This window comes from Gadus macrocephalus, chromosome 3, assembly GCF_031168955.1.
Source record: "Gadus macrocephalus chromosome 3, ASM3116895v1".
Taxonomy (NCBI): domain Eukaryota; kingdom Metazoa; phylum Chordata; class Actinopteri; order Gadiformes; family Gadidae; genus Gadus; species Gadus macrocephalus.
This window is the reverse complement of record NC_082384.1, coordinates 5713856-5733842: the sequence shown is the minus strand read 5'-3', so window position 1 is coordinate 5733842 and position 19987 is coordinate 5713856. Positions and strand designations below refer to the sequence as shown.

The 19987-nt window shown below is 43.0% G+C and overlaps 1 protein-coding gene across 4 annotated transcripts in view; it reads right to left on the bottom strand.

The window, feature by feature from the left end:
* Nucleotides 1-1090: 1090 nt before the first annotated feature.
* The window catches only part of wdr17 (WD repeat domain 17), a 22544-nt gene continuing 3647 nt past the window's right edge, over nt 1091-19987 (bottom strand). For 2 of the 4 annotated variants that reach the window (XM_060046767.1, XM_060046768.1), the window contains 30 exons: nt 19278-19461; nt 18631-18861; nt 17720-17830; nt 17159-17299; nt 16577-16699; nt 15700-15887; nt 15182-15350; nt 14767-14858; nt 14591-14673; nt 13822-13908; nt 13351-13515; nt 12973-13088; nt 12802-12888; nt 12505-12654; nt 12058-12188; nt 11584-11709; nt 10983-11138; nt 10503-10567; nt 9995-10127; nt 9796-9884; nt 9368-9467; nt 9056-9195; nt 8638-8749; nt 8406-8547; nt 8193-8295; nt 7394-7495; nt 5074-5172; nt 2819-2889; nt 2504-2601; nt 1091-2402 (listed from right to left, as the gene is read on the bottom strand). In XM_060046767.1, the coding sequence (XP_059902750.1) occupies nt 2283-2402; nt 2504-2601; nt 2819-2889; nt 5074-5172; nt 7394-7495; nt 8193-8295; nt 8406-8547; nt 8638-8749; nt 9056-9195; nt 9368-9467; nt 9796-9884; nt 9995-10127; nt 10503-10567; nt 10983-11138; nt 11584-11709; nt 12058-12188; nt 12505-12654; nt 12802-12888; nt 12973-13088; nt 13351-13515; nt 13822-13908; nt 14591-14673; nt 14767-14858; nt 15182-15350; nt 15700-15887; nt 16577-16699; nt 17159-17299; nt 17720-17830; nt 18631-18861; nt 19278-19461 (3714 nt within the window). In that variant the 3' untranslated portion in view covers nt 1091-2282. The remainder of the gene's footprint in view (nt 2403-2503; nt 2602-2818; nt 2890-5073; nt 5173-7393; nt 7496-8192; nt 8296-8405; nt 8548-8637; nt 8750-9055; nt 9196-9367; nt 9468-9795; nt 9885-9994; nt 10128-10502; nt 10568-10982; nt 11139-11583; nt 11710-12057; nt 12189-12504; nt 12655-12801; nt 12889-12972; nt 13089-13350; nt 13516-13821; nt 13909-14590; nt 14674-14766; nt 14859-15181; nt 15351-15699; nt 15888-16576; nt 16700-17158; nt 17300-17719; nt 17831-18630; nt 18862-19277; nt 19462-19987) is intronic. The other 2 variants (XM_060046771.1, XM_060046769.1) reach the window with 2 other exon arrangements.

Genomic DNA, 19987 nt, shown 5'->3' with positions numbered 1-19987 from the left:
TTTTACAAGACATAAGAACACCTTGTGGTGGTGTAGATAATTTAAAGGTGCAGTAGGTTAGATTGAAGAGGAATTATTTGAATTTGTGAGCGAAATGCGGTGTGAAAATATCAGTTTCTTGCCGACGCCGCCTGCCTGTTTGAAACTATCAATATTTCAGAAAAAAAACAACAACAGACGAATCTCGTGTTCAAGTAAAGCTCATGTTTTATTTGCATTTATTTGGCAGACTGTCTGGCCCCCTTCCTGTTCAGACTGGGTCAGGCAAATCCCTATCTTTAGATGACCAAGATGGCTGCTGATGTGGAGCAGTCTGGTAAATGACCTTTGCAACAGTATTAAGCGAACTGGAAGGTTCATTTTCTCTAAAAGAAGATGAAAACACTGCACCTTAAGCGTTTGTTGATAAGATGTATTGTACTTTGGACAGGGTTTGGTCAAATGTATTATACCAACAGCTTTTAGCGCTACATCACACGTCTCTTTACTCTGATTGGTTGTAGGTCCGTCAAATTGTGTCCAAAGATGTTTGGGTCTGGTTGTTGGCGGCCCTTGGAAATCGAAAACAAATTTAGAAGTTCCAGGCTTAAACCTATTTGCTAATTATTCAGGCGATTTCAGGCTTATCGCTTCCCTGATAAATTGAGGAATATATCTTGTTGGTCAATCACAAGTGTGTTGAACACTTCTCAATGGCAGAGAAACATAGGTTGGGGGAGAGAACAGGGGGCTGGTCGGACGGACGGACAAAATCTACAAAATCTAGCTCTCTTTTCTCAAAATGTATGGGAATTTGACATCATCTTAACTTCTACACAGTCTAGGAGGTAGAGGAGGAGCTTAGGGCTCCGGTAGTAAACTTCTCAAACATTTATCCAATAGCATGTTTAAAATAATAGTTTTTTAATAACTTGAATTACTGTTTAAACTAATAACAATGTACGTAGTAACAATGTAAAAACGTTCCTCCAACGTCAGGCGCAACAATCAACTATTCAAGTTGAAGTCAGAAAGTGCAACCAGGGGTTGTGGGAAGTAACAAAAATGCAAAGAGCATTCAACGCTTATTAACCCACGGCTGGATGGCGTGTTGCTCAATGTAATGATTTATTTAAAAAAGGTTATCATTTTGTAGTTTACTATGATGACATTCACAATCTTTTTCAATAAATGTACAATACACAAAGATACATGAATCATCTGTGGAGGCAGTCTTCCTACATCTGACCCACAGCTGGGTTCCACTTTATTTAAGTACATCGTCTCAGCAGACAGCGACCCACCCGTTACCTAGCAGAAGTATGTACATTGATTTGGAACCAAGACCAAGCTTTGTTCGAGCTTACATGGAAAACAAGAAACAATCAAAGAAGCTCATGAAGTGCTACATCCTATACGCTTGACAGTTTTACATTGTAGGTGGTACTCCTCTACTGGCATGTTACGTTTTGTGATAGGATGCAGTTTTGGGACTCTAGGCTATGCAGGCCACTATTTATAGATGAATTTAAAGATTAAGGCACCAACCCTGTTTATTGGGCTCATTTTGTATTTATATGTCATTCTTTATAGCAATACCTTGAAACATGACATCTAAAACATGTGGGGCCAGGTTACAGAGGCTGTATCGATGAGCTGTGGGATAACGTTGACTAAGAAAAGCATCCAGAGCTCCCTGCAGGGCCCCACTCTGGCAACACATGCCTCAGTGGTCTTCAAACGCTCACACACAAATACAATGTTGTTGCTTTGTTTTTTAAAGGGCTAGTTCAAACGCTGAAAAACATACGTTTACTGGACTTAGGTGAGCCCAACTTCAACGGTTAAACAATATATTGACACTTTCAATGAGTTCGAGAGAGGCCTTTAAATCATGTACACATATCAACTGATAGATTTGTTATGGTGAATTTCTGATGATCACTAATCAGCAGTACTAGGTTTTGTTAAAAGTCTGTGCCTGCTTTAGTTGCTCGGAAACAGATGTTTATGAAACCCTATGATCACATTCAGATGACGAACAAAAGTGAAAGGAAGGCTCTGTGACTTAACATGTGCTTTCAGACAACAATGGAACATTCCCCAGGCTGGACAGGAATTCAGATCATTTTGCTTTGACCAAATCTTGTCCTCCTGAATCGAAAATGTCAAACAGATCAGGCAAAGCGATACGTGACCAAATTTAAACGTGTAATGTGTGAACGCAGCCGCCCAGCCCAAAACAATATTACTCTCCCTGTGTCCACAGGGTGGCTCTGACTGTTGTGTCTGGTGTGAGCACATCAGAAGGGGACGATGCGCACACCCGTCCCCAGAGGGGAGAAGGGGTTGACCTTGGCCCACATGAGTGCATCGTTAAGAGAGATGGCTGATTTACCATCTTCAAGGAGGAACACTGGGCCCTGCATGGAGAAAAAACGCACCAATGTAAAATCTGTTCCTAATCAACCAAATCAAAGCACTTTGTAGCAGAATAAACACGCACGCACACACGCACACCAACCTGTATCCTCTGTCCAGTGAAGCAGGAGAGCTGGACGTCTGAGTGGCTGGGCAGGTTGGACCCGGTCACATAGTCAGGGCCAAACAGAACCACAGAGCCTGGGACACGAGCAATAGAACAATAGAGGCTTTTAAACAAGAGTTAATATTGGAATGAGTAATTATGTGAATTATTATCATCGTGTTTCACCTCAAAATTCAGTGTAATATTAATGTAAAATTGACAAACCAAATTATTCCAATGTGTTCCCCAGCTACATAACAATACATGATGCGTTTGAATGAAGGAAACATGATAGATGGAGGTTCATATTACCTATCTCAGTGGGACATATTCTGTTCTGTAGACAGGTGAACTCCTGGCTCTGCTCCTCTGAAGGAGGGCTGCTGGGAACAACATAAACACACATCCCAGGTCAACCAAAACTGCTTTATCAGAGACGAATACGATGTGGAAGACTCATTAAGATCCTGAGGGGTATTAGAAGCCCTTCAAAATGTTCATCCAAAAGAGAAATGCAAACTTGTGTCATGGTGGGAGATGCAGTGGTTTAAGTTTGATGATATACACTTGCATAACCAAATCGTTGAAAACCGGACAGATTATTATTATATTTGATTGCTGACATTGATATTCAACACAGTTTTAACATAATATGAAGTACATAGTGTAGTGAATATGTGTGAAACAAATGGATAATCTGAAATACATCAGCTCTTAATGAGCTATTAAGATTAGGAAGCAAAATTGGGGCAATATTGAACATTAAACTGAATTCGTAATTGCGGATATAATTGTGTGTTCTCACACAAATTTAATTAAAAGCCACCAATCCAATTTTACTATAGGCTAATATACAGAGGTGGGGGTAAGTCACTCATGTGCAAGTCACAAGCAAGTCTCAAGTCATAACCTTCAAGTCTCAAGCAAGTCCCAAGTCACTGTGGTGAGAATCAAGCAAGTCACAAGTCAAGTCATTGCTCAGGTCAAGCAAGTCACAAGTCAAGTCATACAAAAATCTGATGATCTTACCCAGTTTCCACATTTAAAAATCGGTAAAGAGAGTGGTTCATAATTTGAGTTTTATTTCAACATTAACAATCACAATGTCTTAACATTAACAATAACTCAAACTATTCAAAACATTCCAAAACCATTATGTGAATAGTTTGAAAATGTTTTTATGATCATTACCTCCAACCTATGAACAGAATCAAATAGAACCTCTAGGTGGCTGTATACGAGAACAGTTCAAGTCAATCACTCAATCTCCCTAGATGTTGCAGAATATTATTTGCAACACATGAAAAAAAAGAATATTTCAAAAGTAATATCACATACACATACTGTAGGAAGGGGAAATAGTAATACACAAGCCTGAAAGCTGGTAGCAATCTTGCTGCCTCGCAACATACATCGACTTACAATGCATTGCATTTGCAAAAAAAATAATTTGACAGTACTTTGTCACCGAGTTGTGAATGATGGGGTCACATTATCACCCCACCATGGCTGAACACACGTTCAACAGGTGCACTTGATGCAGGGACTGCCATAACTCTTACCTCCACCTTGAACAAAGAGGGGAGGGTGCGCCTGTTCATGGCCCAAAACTGAAGGCAGCTCTGTCCATCACAAATGTCCTGATAGTGGTTCAACTGAATTTGGGGACTGGAACTTGAACCCTCTTCATTTTTTTGCGGTATGCTGAGATCAGCCCAGTCTGACGCTCTGGCTCTGACGGTGTCATTTTACTTGAAAATTACTTGAAATCCTTATCATAACCCACTTACAGCCACTGAGTTAGAAGTAGCCTACTGACATAAAAATTAAACAAGTCAATAATCTGTGGAAGGGGCAGGGCTCGAAAAACTCAAGCCAATGATTTTCAGAACCATCGAGTGGCATTGGACAGTAAGTACGTCAATCAAACGGTCGTACTGCACTCCCCCTCCCCCGCTCCCCGCGAGTGACCCCTTTGTGCACGTGCACGTACTCAGAGCTCGTGACCCAGAGCAAGCTTCTGTTTGTTGTTGTCCTGCGGTAGCTACTGGAGCTAGCTAACTAGCTAATCCACATTTGGACCTAGCACTAGAAGACAACCCTAAACTCCAACCTAGCCAGCCTGGCTCACTCTCGCGCATCTGTGTTCGCGCTCGTGCGTGATTGCGCGTCAATGTACTTGGAATGGGTGGAGTCAGAGTCAGCGTTGAAGGAGAGGGGGTAGGACCATTTGAGTTGTGTATTTCCAAAATCTGCTGGTTTATCGCAAATCCCAACCTTTAATCTAACTTTAAAAAAGTCATTTTGAGTCATCTGTCTCAAGTCTAAGTCAAGTCTCAAGTCATGAAGACCAAGTCAAAGTCAAGTCGAGTCTTTTATCAGTGTTAGTCAAACAAGTCTGAAGTCCTCAAATTTGCGACTCGAGTCCCCCATGTCTGCTAATATAACACTAAATACAATAAGTGTGTGTGTTTTTTTGCACAGAACCGCGAAGAAGCACTTCGAAGGTTGATCCGAAAGAGGACGGCTGGCCTGTGCGGGTGTTGTGGGGAGTGCGTGCGTCCAACCTGCTGTTGGTGTATGCACAGGTCCTCCAGGCGTCCAGCTCTGCGGACAGCTGCTCTATCTTCAGCGGGACACACACCTCCCTCCGCTTCAACAGCTGACTGATGGAGGACACACCGGACACAGTCTTGGTACTCTTAGGATTACAGTTCTAATGGATGTCATAAACTGCACAAACATCAACATAAACATAACCTCAGCATGAGGGATCATCCAATCCTGGGTGTGCTGTTGTCGTGATGCACGGCCCATTGAGCAGTGGATTAGCCCGCTTATACCACGGCCACTGGCAAATAGTTAACGTTAACAGAAGCAGTTTCACATTCTAAGATACTGTCTCAAAAGAAAACGTTTAGTTTGCACTATTTGTGTGATGATATCAAAAAGTGATGATGATCCAACCGGAGATAAACGGGTCTGACCAGCGGCCCGGCACCACCAAACGCGTGTGGCCTCCCATTCACTTTGGGAGCGGGCCGGTCACGCGTGTGGGCAGGGGATCGCGGGCGGGGGATCGTGGTGTGGGCGGGGGATCGTGGGCGGGGGATCGTGGTGTGGGCGGGGGATCGCGGTGTGGGCGGGGGATCGTGGTGTGGGCGGGGGATTGTGGTGTGGGCGGGGGATCGTGTGTGGGCGGGGGATCGTGGTGTGGGCGGGGGATCGCGGGCGGGGGATCGCGGTGTGGGCGGGGGATTGTGGTGTGGGCGGGGGATCGTGGTGTGGGCGGGGGATCGTGGTGTGGGCGGGGGATCGTGGTGTGGGCGGGGGATCGTGGTGTGGGCGGGGGATCGTGGTGTGGGCGGGGGATCGTGGTGTGGGCGGGGGATCGTGGTGTGGGCGGGGGATCGTGGTGTGGGCGGGGGATCGCGGGCGGGGGATCGTGTGTGGGCGGGGGATCGTGGTGTGGGCGGGGGATCGTGGTGTGGGCGGGGGATCGTGGTGTGGGCGGGGGATCGTGGTGTGGGCGGGGGATCGTGTGTGGGCGGGGGATTGTGGTGTGGGCGGGGGATCGCGGGCGGGGGATCGCGGTGTGGGCGGGGGATCACGTGCGGGTGGGGGATCACGATTGCAGGCGGGGGATCAGGGGCGGGCGGGGGATCGGGGATCGCAGCGTGTTGAAATGGGAGGGACAAATGTTGAACTCCAGTTTACTTTATGCAAATTGGCATGTCTTGCAGCGAGTGTTGGGCCATGCGATTGGAAAACATTCAACATTCAGTGAGTACTTGAGTACAGACCCGTGGTGAATTTCATTTCTTGGTTTTAAGCACTTCCATCAACAAAGTGGTTAACTCCCACCAGCAGCCACTAGAGGGAGTACGGGACGATGCCACGATATCAAAGAGAGCACGCTTTTGGGGGCCAAAGCCATTAGGCCCATTTATCCGTATCACATCTATGTAACAACCTGGTACAGAAGGCTCCTGAAAGTAATTAATCCGTCCAGTCAGCACGACTACTTTAAAGACTACTTGAGATTCCCCAAACTGAATAAATACTGCAAATATCTACATAAAAAGCAATATCAATTAACTCAGATATCAAAAAATATAATTTATATGAATCCTCTTAAGCAGCTGCGTCCGTGAATCAAACATCCAATCGTAATTTAGTTATAGAGCGTCAGTGGAGGACACCAACCCCAGAGAAGCAGCGTCACTTGAGGACGCCCTCTTGATAACTGCTAGTACGTCATGAGTGAATAGGGTTGGTTTAGCTCACGGAAGGCTGTCCATGTGAGTTGAGTTGAGGGGATCCTCCCAACCTTGTGAAAAATTACTCGCAGGACAGAGGAAATCTGCGCCCGTACGTGTGAGACGCAAGATGAAATGCCCACAGAGAGCAACAACAGCAAAGCATCCTAACCCAGCTCGCCAGATAGAAGCGCTTTGACTGTGTTCTGTCTATATTATATACAATATATTCCGCCTTCACCAAATACATCAAATTTCCTTTAAGTTGTGCATTGTAGTTCTAGTGGCTATAAGCCTAACACTGAATGCAATAACTTGGTATTCGTGTCTAAGGCGAACATCACGCACACGGAAAATGGCAGAATAATTTGTTATTATTTGTTTGTTCCTATAACCATATGTTTCAAAAGGTTAATGGAGGTTTTGATAGAAGCAAAGCGCAGTGGTTTTAGTTGGATAATATTCACTTGCATGACAAAATCTTTGAAAAACAGACAGATTTATTTTAGATTATCTCAATTAATACCTCACTTTAGATACAAATACAACTGTAACAACTAACATATTCTGTTTAAATTGCTTTTGAATGAGTGCATTGAGAATGGAGAAGAGGAATGGAGGGACGCACCTGGTGTATTCATATAGTGCAGAGACGATGCTGGTGTATTGTCTTCTGATGGCCAGCAAAGCTCCGATGTAGCCACAGAGTATCAACAGCTCACTACGGGCCCTGATCTCAAACACACATGACAGGCACACGCACACACACACACAAACACACAACGACACCGACAAATAAACACACACGTGATGAGAGGCAGGAGGTAGTATTATCTCTCAAACCAACCCACATGAAGGTGCTTCGTACCTCAAAATACTATAAGAAGAATCTTAATATCTTATTATGCCCAATGTTGGAAAGCAATGGATAAGTAATGGATACTAGACTGTGGCCATTATCACACCCAATATACCAAAACGAATTCCCATGGTGCAGATCTCCTCCAGAGTAGAAGTCTTGGTTAGGCCTTATTTAATTTAGATTTATCTTTTCCTGATGGTACAGTGAAATTGCGATGATGCATTGTACTGGACTGTAATCAAACCGATTCGGAGTCGGTTTGGATTTGTATGCTTTCTGCAAGTAGCAAAGTCACTATCATCAAAGTATCTGAACGGATGGCACTGGCTGTGCTCTCTGGTAGTTGGTTGAGAATCGAAGAGGGTCATGGGTAGTGTAGTATATGTCATGAAAACCAGCAAACATTTCAATAAAGTACATGAGAACATTTGTGCTATTGTTTTGCCGTAATAAGGGGTTTAAACCTTGGGGCAAATGGGAGGGTGACCCCACTGCCCTGGTCTAGCATGCTTATATTAAACTCTGATACCATTACTAACACTACATTGATTATCATTGCATTTACTCAGTCATCTTGACCATGACGAGACGATCTGTTCTGATGTAACTCAGCAGGTCCAGGATTGGCTGGACACTATCCACCATCCAATCAGATCCACTCAATTGTTCTGGGGAGGAGGAGCACAAAACGGCAGGATTTGTTGACAATTCAACAATGTTCAAACCTTGATATAAATGCTTACTGTGAACACAAAGTAAGGTGTTGACATGTGTGCACCTTTGACATGCTGTAAACCTATGGACAGGGCGGTCTCGGGCTCATCGCTGAGGAGGTAGAACTGAACGGCCGATAACAAGTCTCCCTCCGCCAAGCTGTCCTCGGCTAGGCTCTTGCACTCTTCCAAAGGCGGGAGGCCACACTGAAAGTTACACAAAGAAACACTATATTTGATTGAAGAAAAAGACGTAATACTTGTATACAGTTAAAAAGGACAAGGTTGTGGACTGACCCTCTCATGCAAACTGTTATTTTCAGCAGGGTTTCCGGGGTATAAAGCACATAATTTGGACAAAAGGAGCTTGTTGTCAGGAATCATGTGGAGCAGGTCGGCTGATAGCTCCCTGGATGTGGAGAGCAGATCCAAACAGTGAGGGCGAGGGTCAGGGGGGTTTGTGTGAATGCATGTGTGAATCGACAAATTGAAGGAAACAATGGTTATAAAATACTTCAGCAATGTATCTGATTACTTAGTCAATTCTTTATTCAATTGAAAACCTTTCCATTTATTTAGCAATTGTTTATTCTGCATATTAAAGATATTTGCAATTTGTGTGCTGTTAAAGTAGGTTTGGGGAACCTGAAATACGGTTCTGCAACAGTTGAACATGTAACTATAAGTACAAGCCAAAGGGTAAGGTGTACCTTACCAGGTAGGTGCCGTCATGTACTTTCTTGCTAAAAGCTCGAGGCAGTAAGCTGTGCTCTTCATTGCTGCTTCCCCGAGGACGTCCCCCACGCAGACAGCCAGCTCCAACTCATTACCACGAATAAGAGTGGACAGAGCTAACTGGGAATATCCCAGAAAGAACACATACCAGACAATAAATAAAGATTGGAGTCGGCTAGCTGAACAAATTAGGCTATTTTACCTTTGTGATTGGGTTCTCTGTCTGTCCGTCCGTCATTATCTGTCCTCATTATTAAAACAACAATGATATTGTTTAACTTTAAGAACATACCTCAATGTTGTCTACGGCGAGATGACAGCAGGCCGCCAGCACACAGCAGCCGTCCTGGAAGTACCACTCGGCCAGCTCTGTACACACCCTGTGGAGGAGACTAGGAGCAGACACAACCTGAACTCTCCTGAACCACCATCAAATCACGCCTCATCCTGCACTATGAACGCTTTCTCATTAGAAATAATCTGTTTTATTTGTTTACAGCCGTCTGAGATTATACCATGCGGATGGGTTCCTGTTGGTCGGGGTGTTTTGAGAAACTTTCTAGTTCAGATATTTTTAGAATGGAGTAAATAGCTGCTGTAGAAAAGTGACATGGCGCCAGTTTAAGTTGAATTCTAACCTGTGATACACGTTTAGCATAATCAACAGCTTGAGAAGCATGTATATGTGGACTGCTGCATTCTTGGGAGGGGAATACATACCTCTGGTATTGTTGTTTGTTGTCCACTGCATTGCTGCTGTTGTTGTTGACTGAGCTCAGAGGTGTATGGATGTTGCCCTCGCATGCACCCTAGGAACACACATATTCCCAACCATTCGCATGCAAAACCTGGTTATTAATACTCAGTAGTAGTATTGCATATATACAGCATTCCAATTGAACCGTGTTCATCTCTATACCTGTGCTACCACCAGGGCTTCTTTCAGTTGACCTCTGCCACTGAAGAAGTTGACAAGTTTTTTGACGTCCCCTGTAGCAATGCAGTATGGGATGGCATCGTCGTTGTCCTCTGCCATCAGCTGGTCTGCTCTCCTGTGGGGACACAATGGTTCAATTCATTCCTTTGGCTTGAGCGTGCTGAGAAACAATCAAAATAATATTAAAACCTATAAATATAATATTTTATATGACTCCTAAATAGATAACACATGCATAAATATGTTTGTAACTATATATATATATATATATATATATATATATATATATATATATATATATAAATAAATCATATCTTTTTGATACAGAAACAAACCACTTTTTAAATTGATTGTGTTTTTACCTGTGTAGGCTGTGATTTTACAGTATGTCTTTAAATCCTAGTAAGGTGGTGTTGATGCTATTTATTATGAACAGAACTATGAGTGCAGCATGTTGTGTAAGTAAACAGTGTAAAACATGGAGTCATACCTTTGCATGAGTTTCTTCCAGTACTTCATTGAGACTCCTGGAGCCACTGATAAAGCCTTGTCCCACTTCAAACAGAAAGTACACAGGAGGTTCAGATTGTTTAAGAAACACATAACATCTAGTACAGGAATGCTCTAATGGTACTCATGTTAGCGAGTGTTTATAGCAGGTGCTAATACATTTTTGACACAACAAAAACTAACAAATAACAAAAACGAGAACCAATGATCCAGGGCTAATAGGCTACATAATTGAAAACTTTGCTGCTACAGTGATGCAATCACCCTCAAGGCCCGCCTCCTGCTTCTGAGGACCCAATCATAACATCGACATTGAACACAACGCAACTCCAACAACAGAACCTAGAGCCGTATTATTATAGAAAAACAATATTATTATAGAAAAATATATCATTTTTCATCACACAATTGGGGTTCTGGGAGGGGGGGCTCAGCCTTTTTCAGGGGGAGTGCATCCTACCTGTCCAAGCTCCACCATGAGCTCACAGTAGCGCTGGATCTGCCCCAGCCTCAGGTGGATGTCAGCTGCCTCCTTCAGGCTCTCCTCCTTACTGGGAGCTCCGATGCCTCCTCCGAACTTAGACATCTTGACTATGGTCAGCTCCTGGGCGTCTGACTACAACACACAACATCCATAACGAGGGCCGTCTTACTGTTACTTTGCCAGAAAATGATTTAATCAGGGAAAAACACAGATGTTAATGCATTAAGATCTATAAGGAAGAAACAACATTGGCTAAAGACAAATGTGTGTCCAACCAAGTTAACTCCAGTAATGTTATTTATAGAGCATTCATAGAGTATGTGAAGTGGATGTAATATGTATTAATATGTAATGAGTATTTAAAGTAAAGTCATTCATACAGAAAACATATGCTTATTGTCTATTTGTAGAGCAATGCATTTCATTTTATCCTAGGATAACATTAAACAACACCAAAACAAACTATAATTAGAAAATAAAAATACATATACAAATTGTTGCCCTGACAATAAACATTATCAATGCATTTCAACTATAAGGAGAACCAGCAGGTTATTTGAGCGAGACATTGACCTACTGTTTTGAACCTCAGCAGGTGCTTCATGTGCATGACCCCCTTGCTGTAGCTGGGGGGCAGCAGCGAGTCGTCCTGTCCGTTGATGACCGAGACCAAGTCCCACAGGTTGTTGCTGCCCCCTGGAGGCTGCAGCAGGAACACATAAACACAGTAATGACCAGGACCCACCTCTCCATATTAATTAATACTACGGGTAGAGAAGCTCACCCATGGAATGTGTTCTGATACAACTATAGTGGGTGCTTTCTCCTGATCAGGGGATGGATCATTTTCCATGTTTAATGCTTCCTCTCAAATGTTTCGCTGGGTCTCTATTTGGATTCTTCTTTTAAAAACTTGTTTCTCTTGTTTAGCACTTTATGTGGTTATTTGTGTTGTTGTTTTGTCTCCCTTAAGCACTTTGTTTATTTCTGTCTGCATGAAATACACTACAAATAATAGTTTGATTTGGATTAGCAATATAAGTGCAGTTACCGAGAAACAGTCGGAGAACCAACGGAGCTTTTTCACCCTGGCCTCAGAGGTGAGTTTGTCCAGCTCCTGCTTGATGTCCCGGGACACTTTGCCACAGAGGAGCGGAGGAGAGCCAGGAACCATGGCTCTGTCTGCAGGACAGAAAATACCTTCACGTCTTTGAAGTGTAACCACACAACAACACACGATTGTGAGTCTGCTGCCACGGAAACACATCTGGGGATGTTAACTAATGATAATAAAAGATGTGCTCACTACTGTGGTATTCTATGGAGACTACTAAGTACTATATTTAAACCCGAAAAAAGTGACACTTTGCACCGAGGTACATTGGAGATTGCAATTCATCTTAAAAGTTCATGCAATGAATTTTAAGGTCAACGGATACATACAGACTTTAAAAAGGACAGACGGACAATAATCCACCCTGCCAGCAGCCAGGCTCACCGGTGTTCCCCAGGATGCGGTCCCAGGGCTGTCCGGTGACTATGTTGAGCAGCAGGGGGGAGATGAGGGGCGTGAGGGACCACAGCCTCACCGTGCTGTCTCTGCTGCAGCTGGCCATGGTGAACGGGCGGCTCGGGTGACAGGTTAACCCTAACAAGGCGTTCAGACAGGACGGCTATGATGTTGGTGGCCATCTTATTTATTATGACGGTGTCAATGCTGAACCAATCATAGTGTTTTGGTTTCTTTCTCTGTTGTCAATACAAAATGGCTTCCACTCATGCAATGTGCTCCTACCGTAAACATCAGCTCCATGGTCGTACACGGTGTCAAGGCATGTCCCATCCCTGGTGTCCCAGACTCGGATGGTGTAGTCCCAGGAGCCTGCAGTATGATGCACAGTAGGGTGATGACTTCATTACCTTCCCCTCATTATTCCCTTGTGGTATTGTCATCAGGACTGTGTACCTGAGGTCAGCAGGTAGGGCACCTCTGTGTTCCACAGTAGCCCCCTCACAGGGGCGGTGTGGCCGCTCAGCACGTTGATGCAGGCATCCTGGGTGTAGTCCCAGATCCGCACAGTGCTGCACAGGGAGGGATGTTAAGGGGAGTGAGGAAGAGGGTAGAAGAGACGGGTGGGATCAAGCGATGTCCTTCTACACATAAAGGTCAAGACAAGGGTAGGCTGTAGTTCGACTTAGCAACCAGAGCCTGACCATTTTTCCTATTTTTTTTAAATACTTCCTCTGAAAAGCTTCTTGCATGGGCTTTGAGGGACGTGTGCTATATTCTACAACACATACACTTGTTCAATCCCTCTTTTCTAACACGATCGGTCTCCCTTACCCGTCATCAGATCCAGAGCAGAGTATTCCCTCTCGTAGCGGGGACCAGCGTACATGAAACACTTTAGCTAGGTGTCCAGTGAACACTTTCAATGGCTGCTCAGAGCTGGTGGCCAGGTAGTACACACGCACGTTTTTGTCCTCACAGCCTGTTGCTATCATATCCCTATGAAGACAGAGAGAGAGTGTCAGACAGAGAGGGAGAAAGAGAGACAGAGAGAGAGAGAGAGAGACAGAGAGAGAGAGAGAGAGACAGAGAGAGAGAGAGAGAGAGACAGAAAATACATCAGACCGGATAACTGCATGTTATGTATCAAAAATTGCTTGGTTGGTCTTAACACTTAATGTTTGTCAGTAATGTTCATGTTATGGTTTTGCACAGAGTTCTGAGGTCAGATTTCTCTTTATATGTGAATAAATAGGATTAAAATATAGCTATCTGAGGGAGAGATAGTAAGATACTTGTTCTTACTTGTTGTTCTGGCTCCAGTCACAACCAAAGACAGCAGCAGGATGTTTGTACTTGTGGAGGACTTTTCCATCAATGGTCCGAATGATACTGGTTAAAAACACCATATTCAAACCCAGTTTCAAATGTCATACACAAAACAATGCAGAATGTATGTGTTATTTAAAAAAATACAGTGTTCATAAAGGAGAACTGAGGGATTCTTCAACATTGAACCTATTTTCCAATCAATTTGGGTCCAAGTGACTATTTCTGAAAACAACTTAATTGGTCCAGTATTGAGTGAGAATGCTGAAGCCATTGGGCATCATTGTACGTCCTCTTAAAGTGCAGGCTCAGATTATATTCTATCATTATGGTAAGGATCCCTACGGGTTCCCTGATCATGGTCTGATTGTTAGTGAGTTTTTGCAGGAGGAGAATGGTGGCACGTGAGTGAGAGCTGGGGAGAGGAGAGTTTGTTGTGTTGGAATAGAGTAAGCGTAGTGTAGTGCTATCTAAAATAATCAGGTGAAGGAGAGTTGCGATGTAAATGACAAGAACAATATATAAATACCGCAAAAAAAAGATTTCAAAGGTAAAAAAAGTTGTATTTCCCTGCAGAAATCCTTTCCATAATGATAGAATAGAATCTGAGCCTGTCAGACGAAAATGGGATCAATACTGGACCAATGTCAATTTTTTTGCTTTAGTCCCTTACACCCAAGATTAATAATAGGGTCCAGTACTTTCACATTTTGGAAGACTGAGAAGAAGCACAGAAGGTACTTACCAGAACCCATCTCCACTACATGTGGCGATTCTCTTCGAGTCCTTGTGGCTCCATGAAATACAGAAGATGCCATTCTTTCCATGCTAAACCAGAAAGAAAACAGTGACAATGTACCAATGAAACACATGTCTGAGATGAACATGCTCCAGTGTGCTTCCAATGGCAGTGAACCCCACCTCGTTAAAGCGGGTGATCATCTTCCCTTTCTTCACATCCCAGATGAATGCGCCGTTACGAGACGTAGCCCCAGCTATGCAGTTCAGATCTCCTTCAACAAAACACACAGACACCCTTCTAAACATGAATACGTCAATAGTATTTTCCTAATCATATTGGTGGATAGTACACCAAAATTCCTAGTGATGGCTAGTTCCTGTGTCTTATCCTCAGGAATTATATCACAGATACATTTATTCTACTTGATTGCTGTGCGTGTGTTTGTGTGTGTGTGTGTGTGTGTGTGTGTGTGTGTGCGTGCGTGCGTGCGTGCGTGCGTGCGTGAGTGCGTGCGTGCGTGCGTGCGTGCGTGCGTGCGTGCGTGTGTGTGTGTTTGTGTATGTGTGGGTATGTGTGTGTGAGGTATCTTTCTACCAGGGGCCCAGGATAGAGAATAGACCACTCCTTCGTTGCCAGGGGAGGTGTAGACAGCTGTAAGTGTGTTGGTATCCCAAACTTTAATAGTCCCGTCAAAGCTGGCTGTGGCCAAGAGGTTAGGATCATCTGGTTTGAATTTGCAGTCGAAGATAGTCTCCACATGACCCTGAAAGAAATGAAAGGTGTGAGGTGTGGAGTTCTATAAATATAAATTTGTCGACAGACTACATGACAATGGTCAAAAAGCCATTGCCAAATAAATCCCAAAATTGAGTTAATATTGATTTTGACTTCCTGCACAGTTCACAGGCTGTATTCATTCTTTCAGGCAGTTTCTAAGCAGTAGAAATCAGCAATATTGTTCCAGATGACACCATCCGTAACTGCATACATGCTAATTACCGATGAAAGTAAATAGTTGAAACCAGTCCATATTTTGCAGACACACCGGAGATACAACTAAGTAGATTCAATGTGTTTCTATCATATTCCTACTGGTAGCTATTGTAATATACCAGGTCCCTCAGAAAGTCCCATTTCTTGGCTCCCATGTCGTACAGGCCGACTCCTCCGTCCATGAAGCAGCACACAGCGTGTCCAGGGGGCAGGGAGAAGGAGTGGTTCTGGGATAGAGTGGGTGGGGGCACCGCCTCGCTGGTGGAGCTGGTGTACTGACTCTTATTGGGCGAGCTGGAGCCCAGGGCTACAAGAGGGGCATAGGGATGGGGGATGATGGAGACGTGAGAAAAACATGATAATAAAAACGAATATGGTTCAAAGGAGCTGTGATAGGTAACAGTGAAAAAGACAACGTTTGGTGTAAAACTTCTGAATTGATTTGTTTTCGAAGCAACATGATTTAAGCCATCATTCAAATAGTGTGTGGTTATACAACCATTCTCTTATTATTATCAGTGGCCATAATGACATCTTAAAATAAAATTTAACTATAACAACATAAACTAACATTTGCAAACCAGTTATTCACATATAGCTTTAGTGAACAGGTTTGTTCAATGAATTGCGCTACTACGTTAATGTATTCTGCTTGAGACATGCATATGGACAGAACAGGTAAATATATTAATATTTCTAAAAATACAAATGATAGATTGTAAATGAGCTATCCTGACAACTAGTTGGGAATTTCTCTCAATTTCAGGGCAGGACATTTTGAGAAAATATACATGACTAAAGTTGGATATATTATAACATTATTTATAATATGCAACATTATGTAGCTACATGGTATCCCTCATCAGTAAAACAATGTGAGAAAAACACTGACATTCAAATTAGCTTTCAAAACTGCACACCACTACCTCCTACTATTATTTACCCTGTGAGCGTTTATACTCTGAAAGAATAAAATAAAAAGGTTTCCAATCATACCTTTCTTGGCCGGAGGCGAGTGGAGGACATGGAGGGCGTGGAACCCCGTCTTCTTCAGCTTGATGTTGTCCAGGGGGCTGGAGCGGGAGGCGTTCCATATCCTCAGGACCCCCACCTGAGAGTCTGGCACAACCAGCACCAGATGGACTTTAACAGTACTGAGAACCATGAAGGATATTCAGAGCATTCTGTAAATCCTTTTTTAAGTAAATAAAAAGGGGGTCATGCAAATATTTTAATAATTACAATTTTCCTTGACTTAGAATTCCAACCAGAATCGTTTTTGTAGCGTGCATGCCCAGATCAAAACAAAAACTTGAATGTGACATAACTTGGGGTGAGGCCAACGCTCAAGCTACAGTGGATGGTTAGTAACTGAGTCATTACCGAGGCACACATCCACATTCCAAACAGGGCCAATGAATCCTTAATGCAACCAATCCACACTTATAACTGGTAACTAGCCTGATATTGACTGGTCAGTGCTAGAATAGTCCCTGTTGCAAACAATGGTCATATATGTCTGCATTTGAATGTCCATGGCTAGTGCATGCACAGATATGGACTCTGTATGGGGACTACCTCCAGTGATAAACAAGCCTGGTGCAGACGGGACCCAGGCCAGACACTGGACTGACGCCGCAGCCGAGGGAAAGCAGAAAGATGTGATGCAGTTCAGGCCCTCGCTGTCCACCAGCCTGATGCCGTTGTGAAGGTTAGACACTGCAACAAAACACACACTTCATACACTGTTTGCACTTTATCACACGGGAGAAATGTCCCCAACACACTTTATGTTGTGCATAACTTCCTACACACAAACACAGGTATGCACGCAAGCATACACACACTGTTTACAAATTCCTAAATCAATATTAATCTTAATTTGATCGCTACATTTCACTACATGTCACAATGTAAACCCAAACAAAAATTAAATTCAGTGTTGGTCAAACGTCATGGCGCAGTTCGCCGGTCAGTTATTCATTAATTCTCAAAGAATCATCAGACACACGCTAATTGGACTGCATGAATGAATATCCCGCCATACATTATACTATATCAACCCAATATCACACAAATCTATCTCATCTTAGAAAAACAAACAATATATAAGGCATGAGGCATGCGATGGGGTATCACCCAGGAGGTATTCAGTGGACAGAGGGTCCCATTCCAGAGCTGTGATGGGGTCCTCCTCATCTGTGCCCTCTAAGGACTCTGGACGCAGCACATGCTTCTGACTCTTAGAGCCTGGGGACAGGTCAGAGGTCAGAAAGTCATACAGTGTGATCTTTTGTCTACAGCACTTGTGAACAAAGGTTACATCATTATATATTTATATATATATGCGTTCAATGTTTGTTTATTGTTGTCCATTTTTGTTGTCCATCCACTTGCAAACAAAGGTTACATTATTATATACTTATATATATATATGTAGCACCCAAGTGGGTGCTACATATTGGTGGTGGTTAGTGAGGTCCCCCCTTCACTTTAGGCGTCTTTGAGTGTTATTAATTATTATTATTCTTCATGTTTAACCTCTGTTTTCCTTTTATTCCTAGTCTGTTTGACATAGTTTTGAATGATGACTATATGCTCTGTAAGGTGACCTTGGGACGCTTGAAAGGCGCCTCTAAATTAAATGTATTATTATTATTATTATATATACATGCAAAAAGCAATTATAGGCCTATATATATATATAAAAATATATATATATGTATACGTTCAATATGTTTGTTTATTGTTCTCCATTTATTTGGACAACAATATTTCTTGCTTTCCTATCGACAGTGTATATGACGTCCACAGTACTCTCCCTGCCTAATGGATGATTATTAAAGAGCCAGTAAACCAAAAAACGTTTATTCGTTATTTTTACTTGGTAGTATGTCTAATATGATCGCCATTAAAGTAAACTATGACTTTTTGTAATTGTTACTAAAATAAGATCATCAATTAGAGAAAACAGGTGGTAAAATCCTATATTTTATTAATCTCTGCCAAACAAACCACTCTTTCCTGAACACAGGTAACAATCAGTTTACCTGGCTGGAAAATGGACAAGCTGCCGTCTGTGTGGCCAAACACCAGTTTGCCCTTCTTGGTGGGGTGCCATCGGAACAGGCAGATGTCCGAGAGGAAGGAGTGTGCTTCTTTGTGGACCGTGACCCCAGAGTCGGGCCCCGCGTAGACCCAGATGTACAGGGGCCCCCTGTGGGACACGAAAGCCACGCCGCTGGTGGAGTTCCAACACCAGCTCACTGACGCAGGGATACCTGGGTAGGCAGGGAAGACACTTCAGATATCAATGTGTTCATGTCGTTATGAGCCTATAGCTCTGAGATTCTACAACAGACTTTCATGTAATTATGTGAGATAATGTTTTTGCAAATGCGTTGGGCATTTGGCATCTGAATGCACCAGGACGCATACAGCTTGGAAAATGGTGTTACCAGCAGTCTCATTCTCACTCACCCTCCATTTACATTGACACTGAAAGTCTACTAATCACCCCTATTAGCTTTGTGATTTGTTTGTCATTTTTATTTTTCTTTTGTAGCTAGAACAATTCTGAATGTATGCTTTGTTCTCAGCCTGAGATATGGATAAAAGCATCTGCTGAAAGTAAATGACACGATTCCTCAACACGCTAGGGCCCATCAAGGACACACACACATCCCATCAGATGTACCTTTAGTGTTGTCCAGTCGCGCTACGGCCTTCTGCTCGGCCACGTTCCAGACAATGAGCAGGTTATCAGCTGAGGCCGAGGCGAAGAGGTCGGGGTGGTCCGGTGACCAACTGATCGCTGTGATGGTCTTCTTGTGTTCCGACATGATGGACCGCAGCTTAAACTCATTGTACTGCTGATCCAACTGACAGAGAGTGGGACAGGGAGAGGGAGAGAGAAAGGGTAAAGCGAGGTAGAAATATATGAAATAGCAACACAAGGCCTGTTGTGTACCGAGCAGTTTAAAAAGACTGTGCTGGATAAAGGATACGAGTTGAAATATCTTGACTAGACTAAATAGCCTAAAAGGCCACTGGTAAACTGGTAAATCTTCTTTCTTGTCTTCAGACTGTCACAGTATGAGTCAGGTTGAAGGAGTTACTTCTTAATGAAGGAGATTTATGTAACTAGGGATGCACCGAAATGAAAATTCTTGGCCGAAACCGAATATACTGAAACAGTTGGCCGAAGGCCGAAATCGAATACCGAATGTGGCTTTTAATGGTTTTCATTAATTTTGCTTTAATTTTTGACCATTGCATAAATCAAACAATTAAATGTCCTTTATAAACTTTTTTGTCTTGCTTTTCTATAAAAAAAATCAATTGCAAATTTGATACAAAATATTTCTTTAATACTGAACGTTTTCTAACATTCCAGCAGACATTATA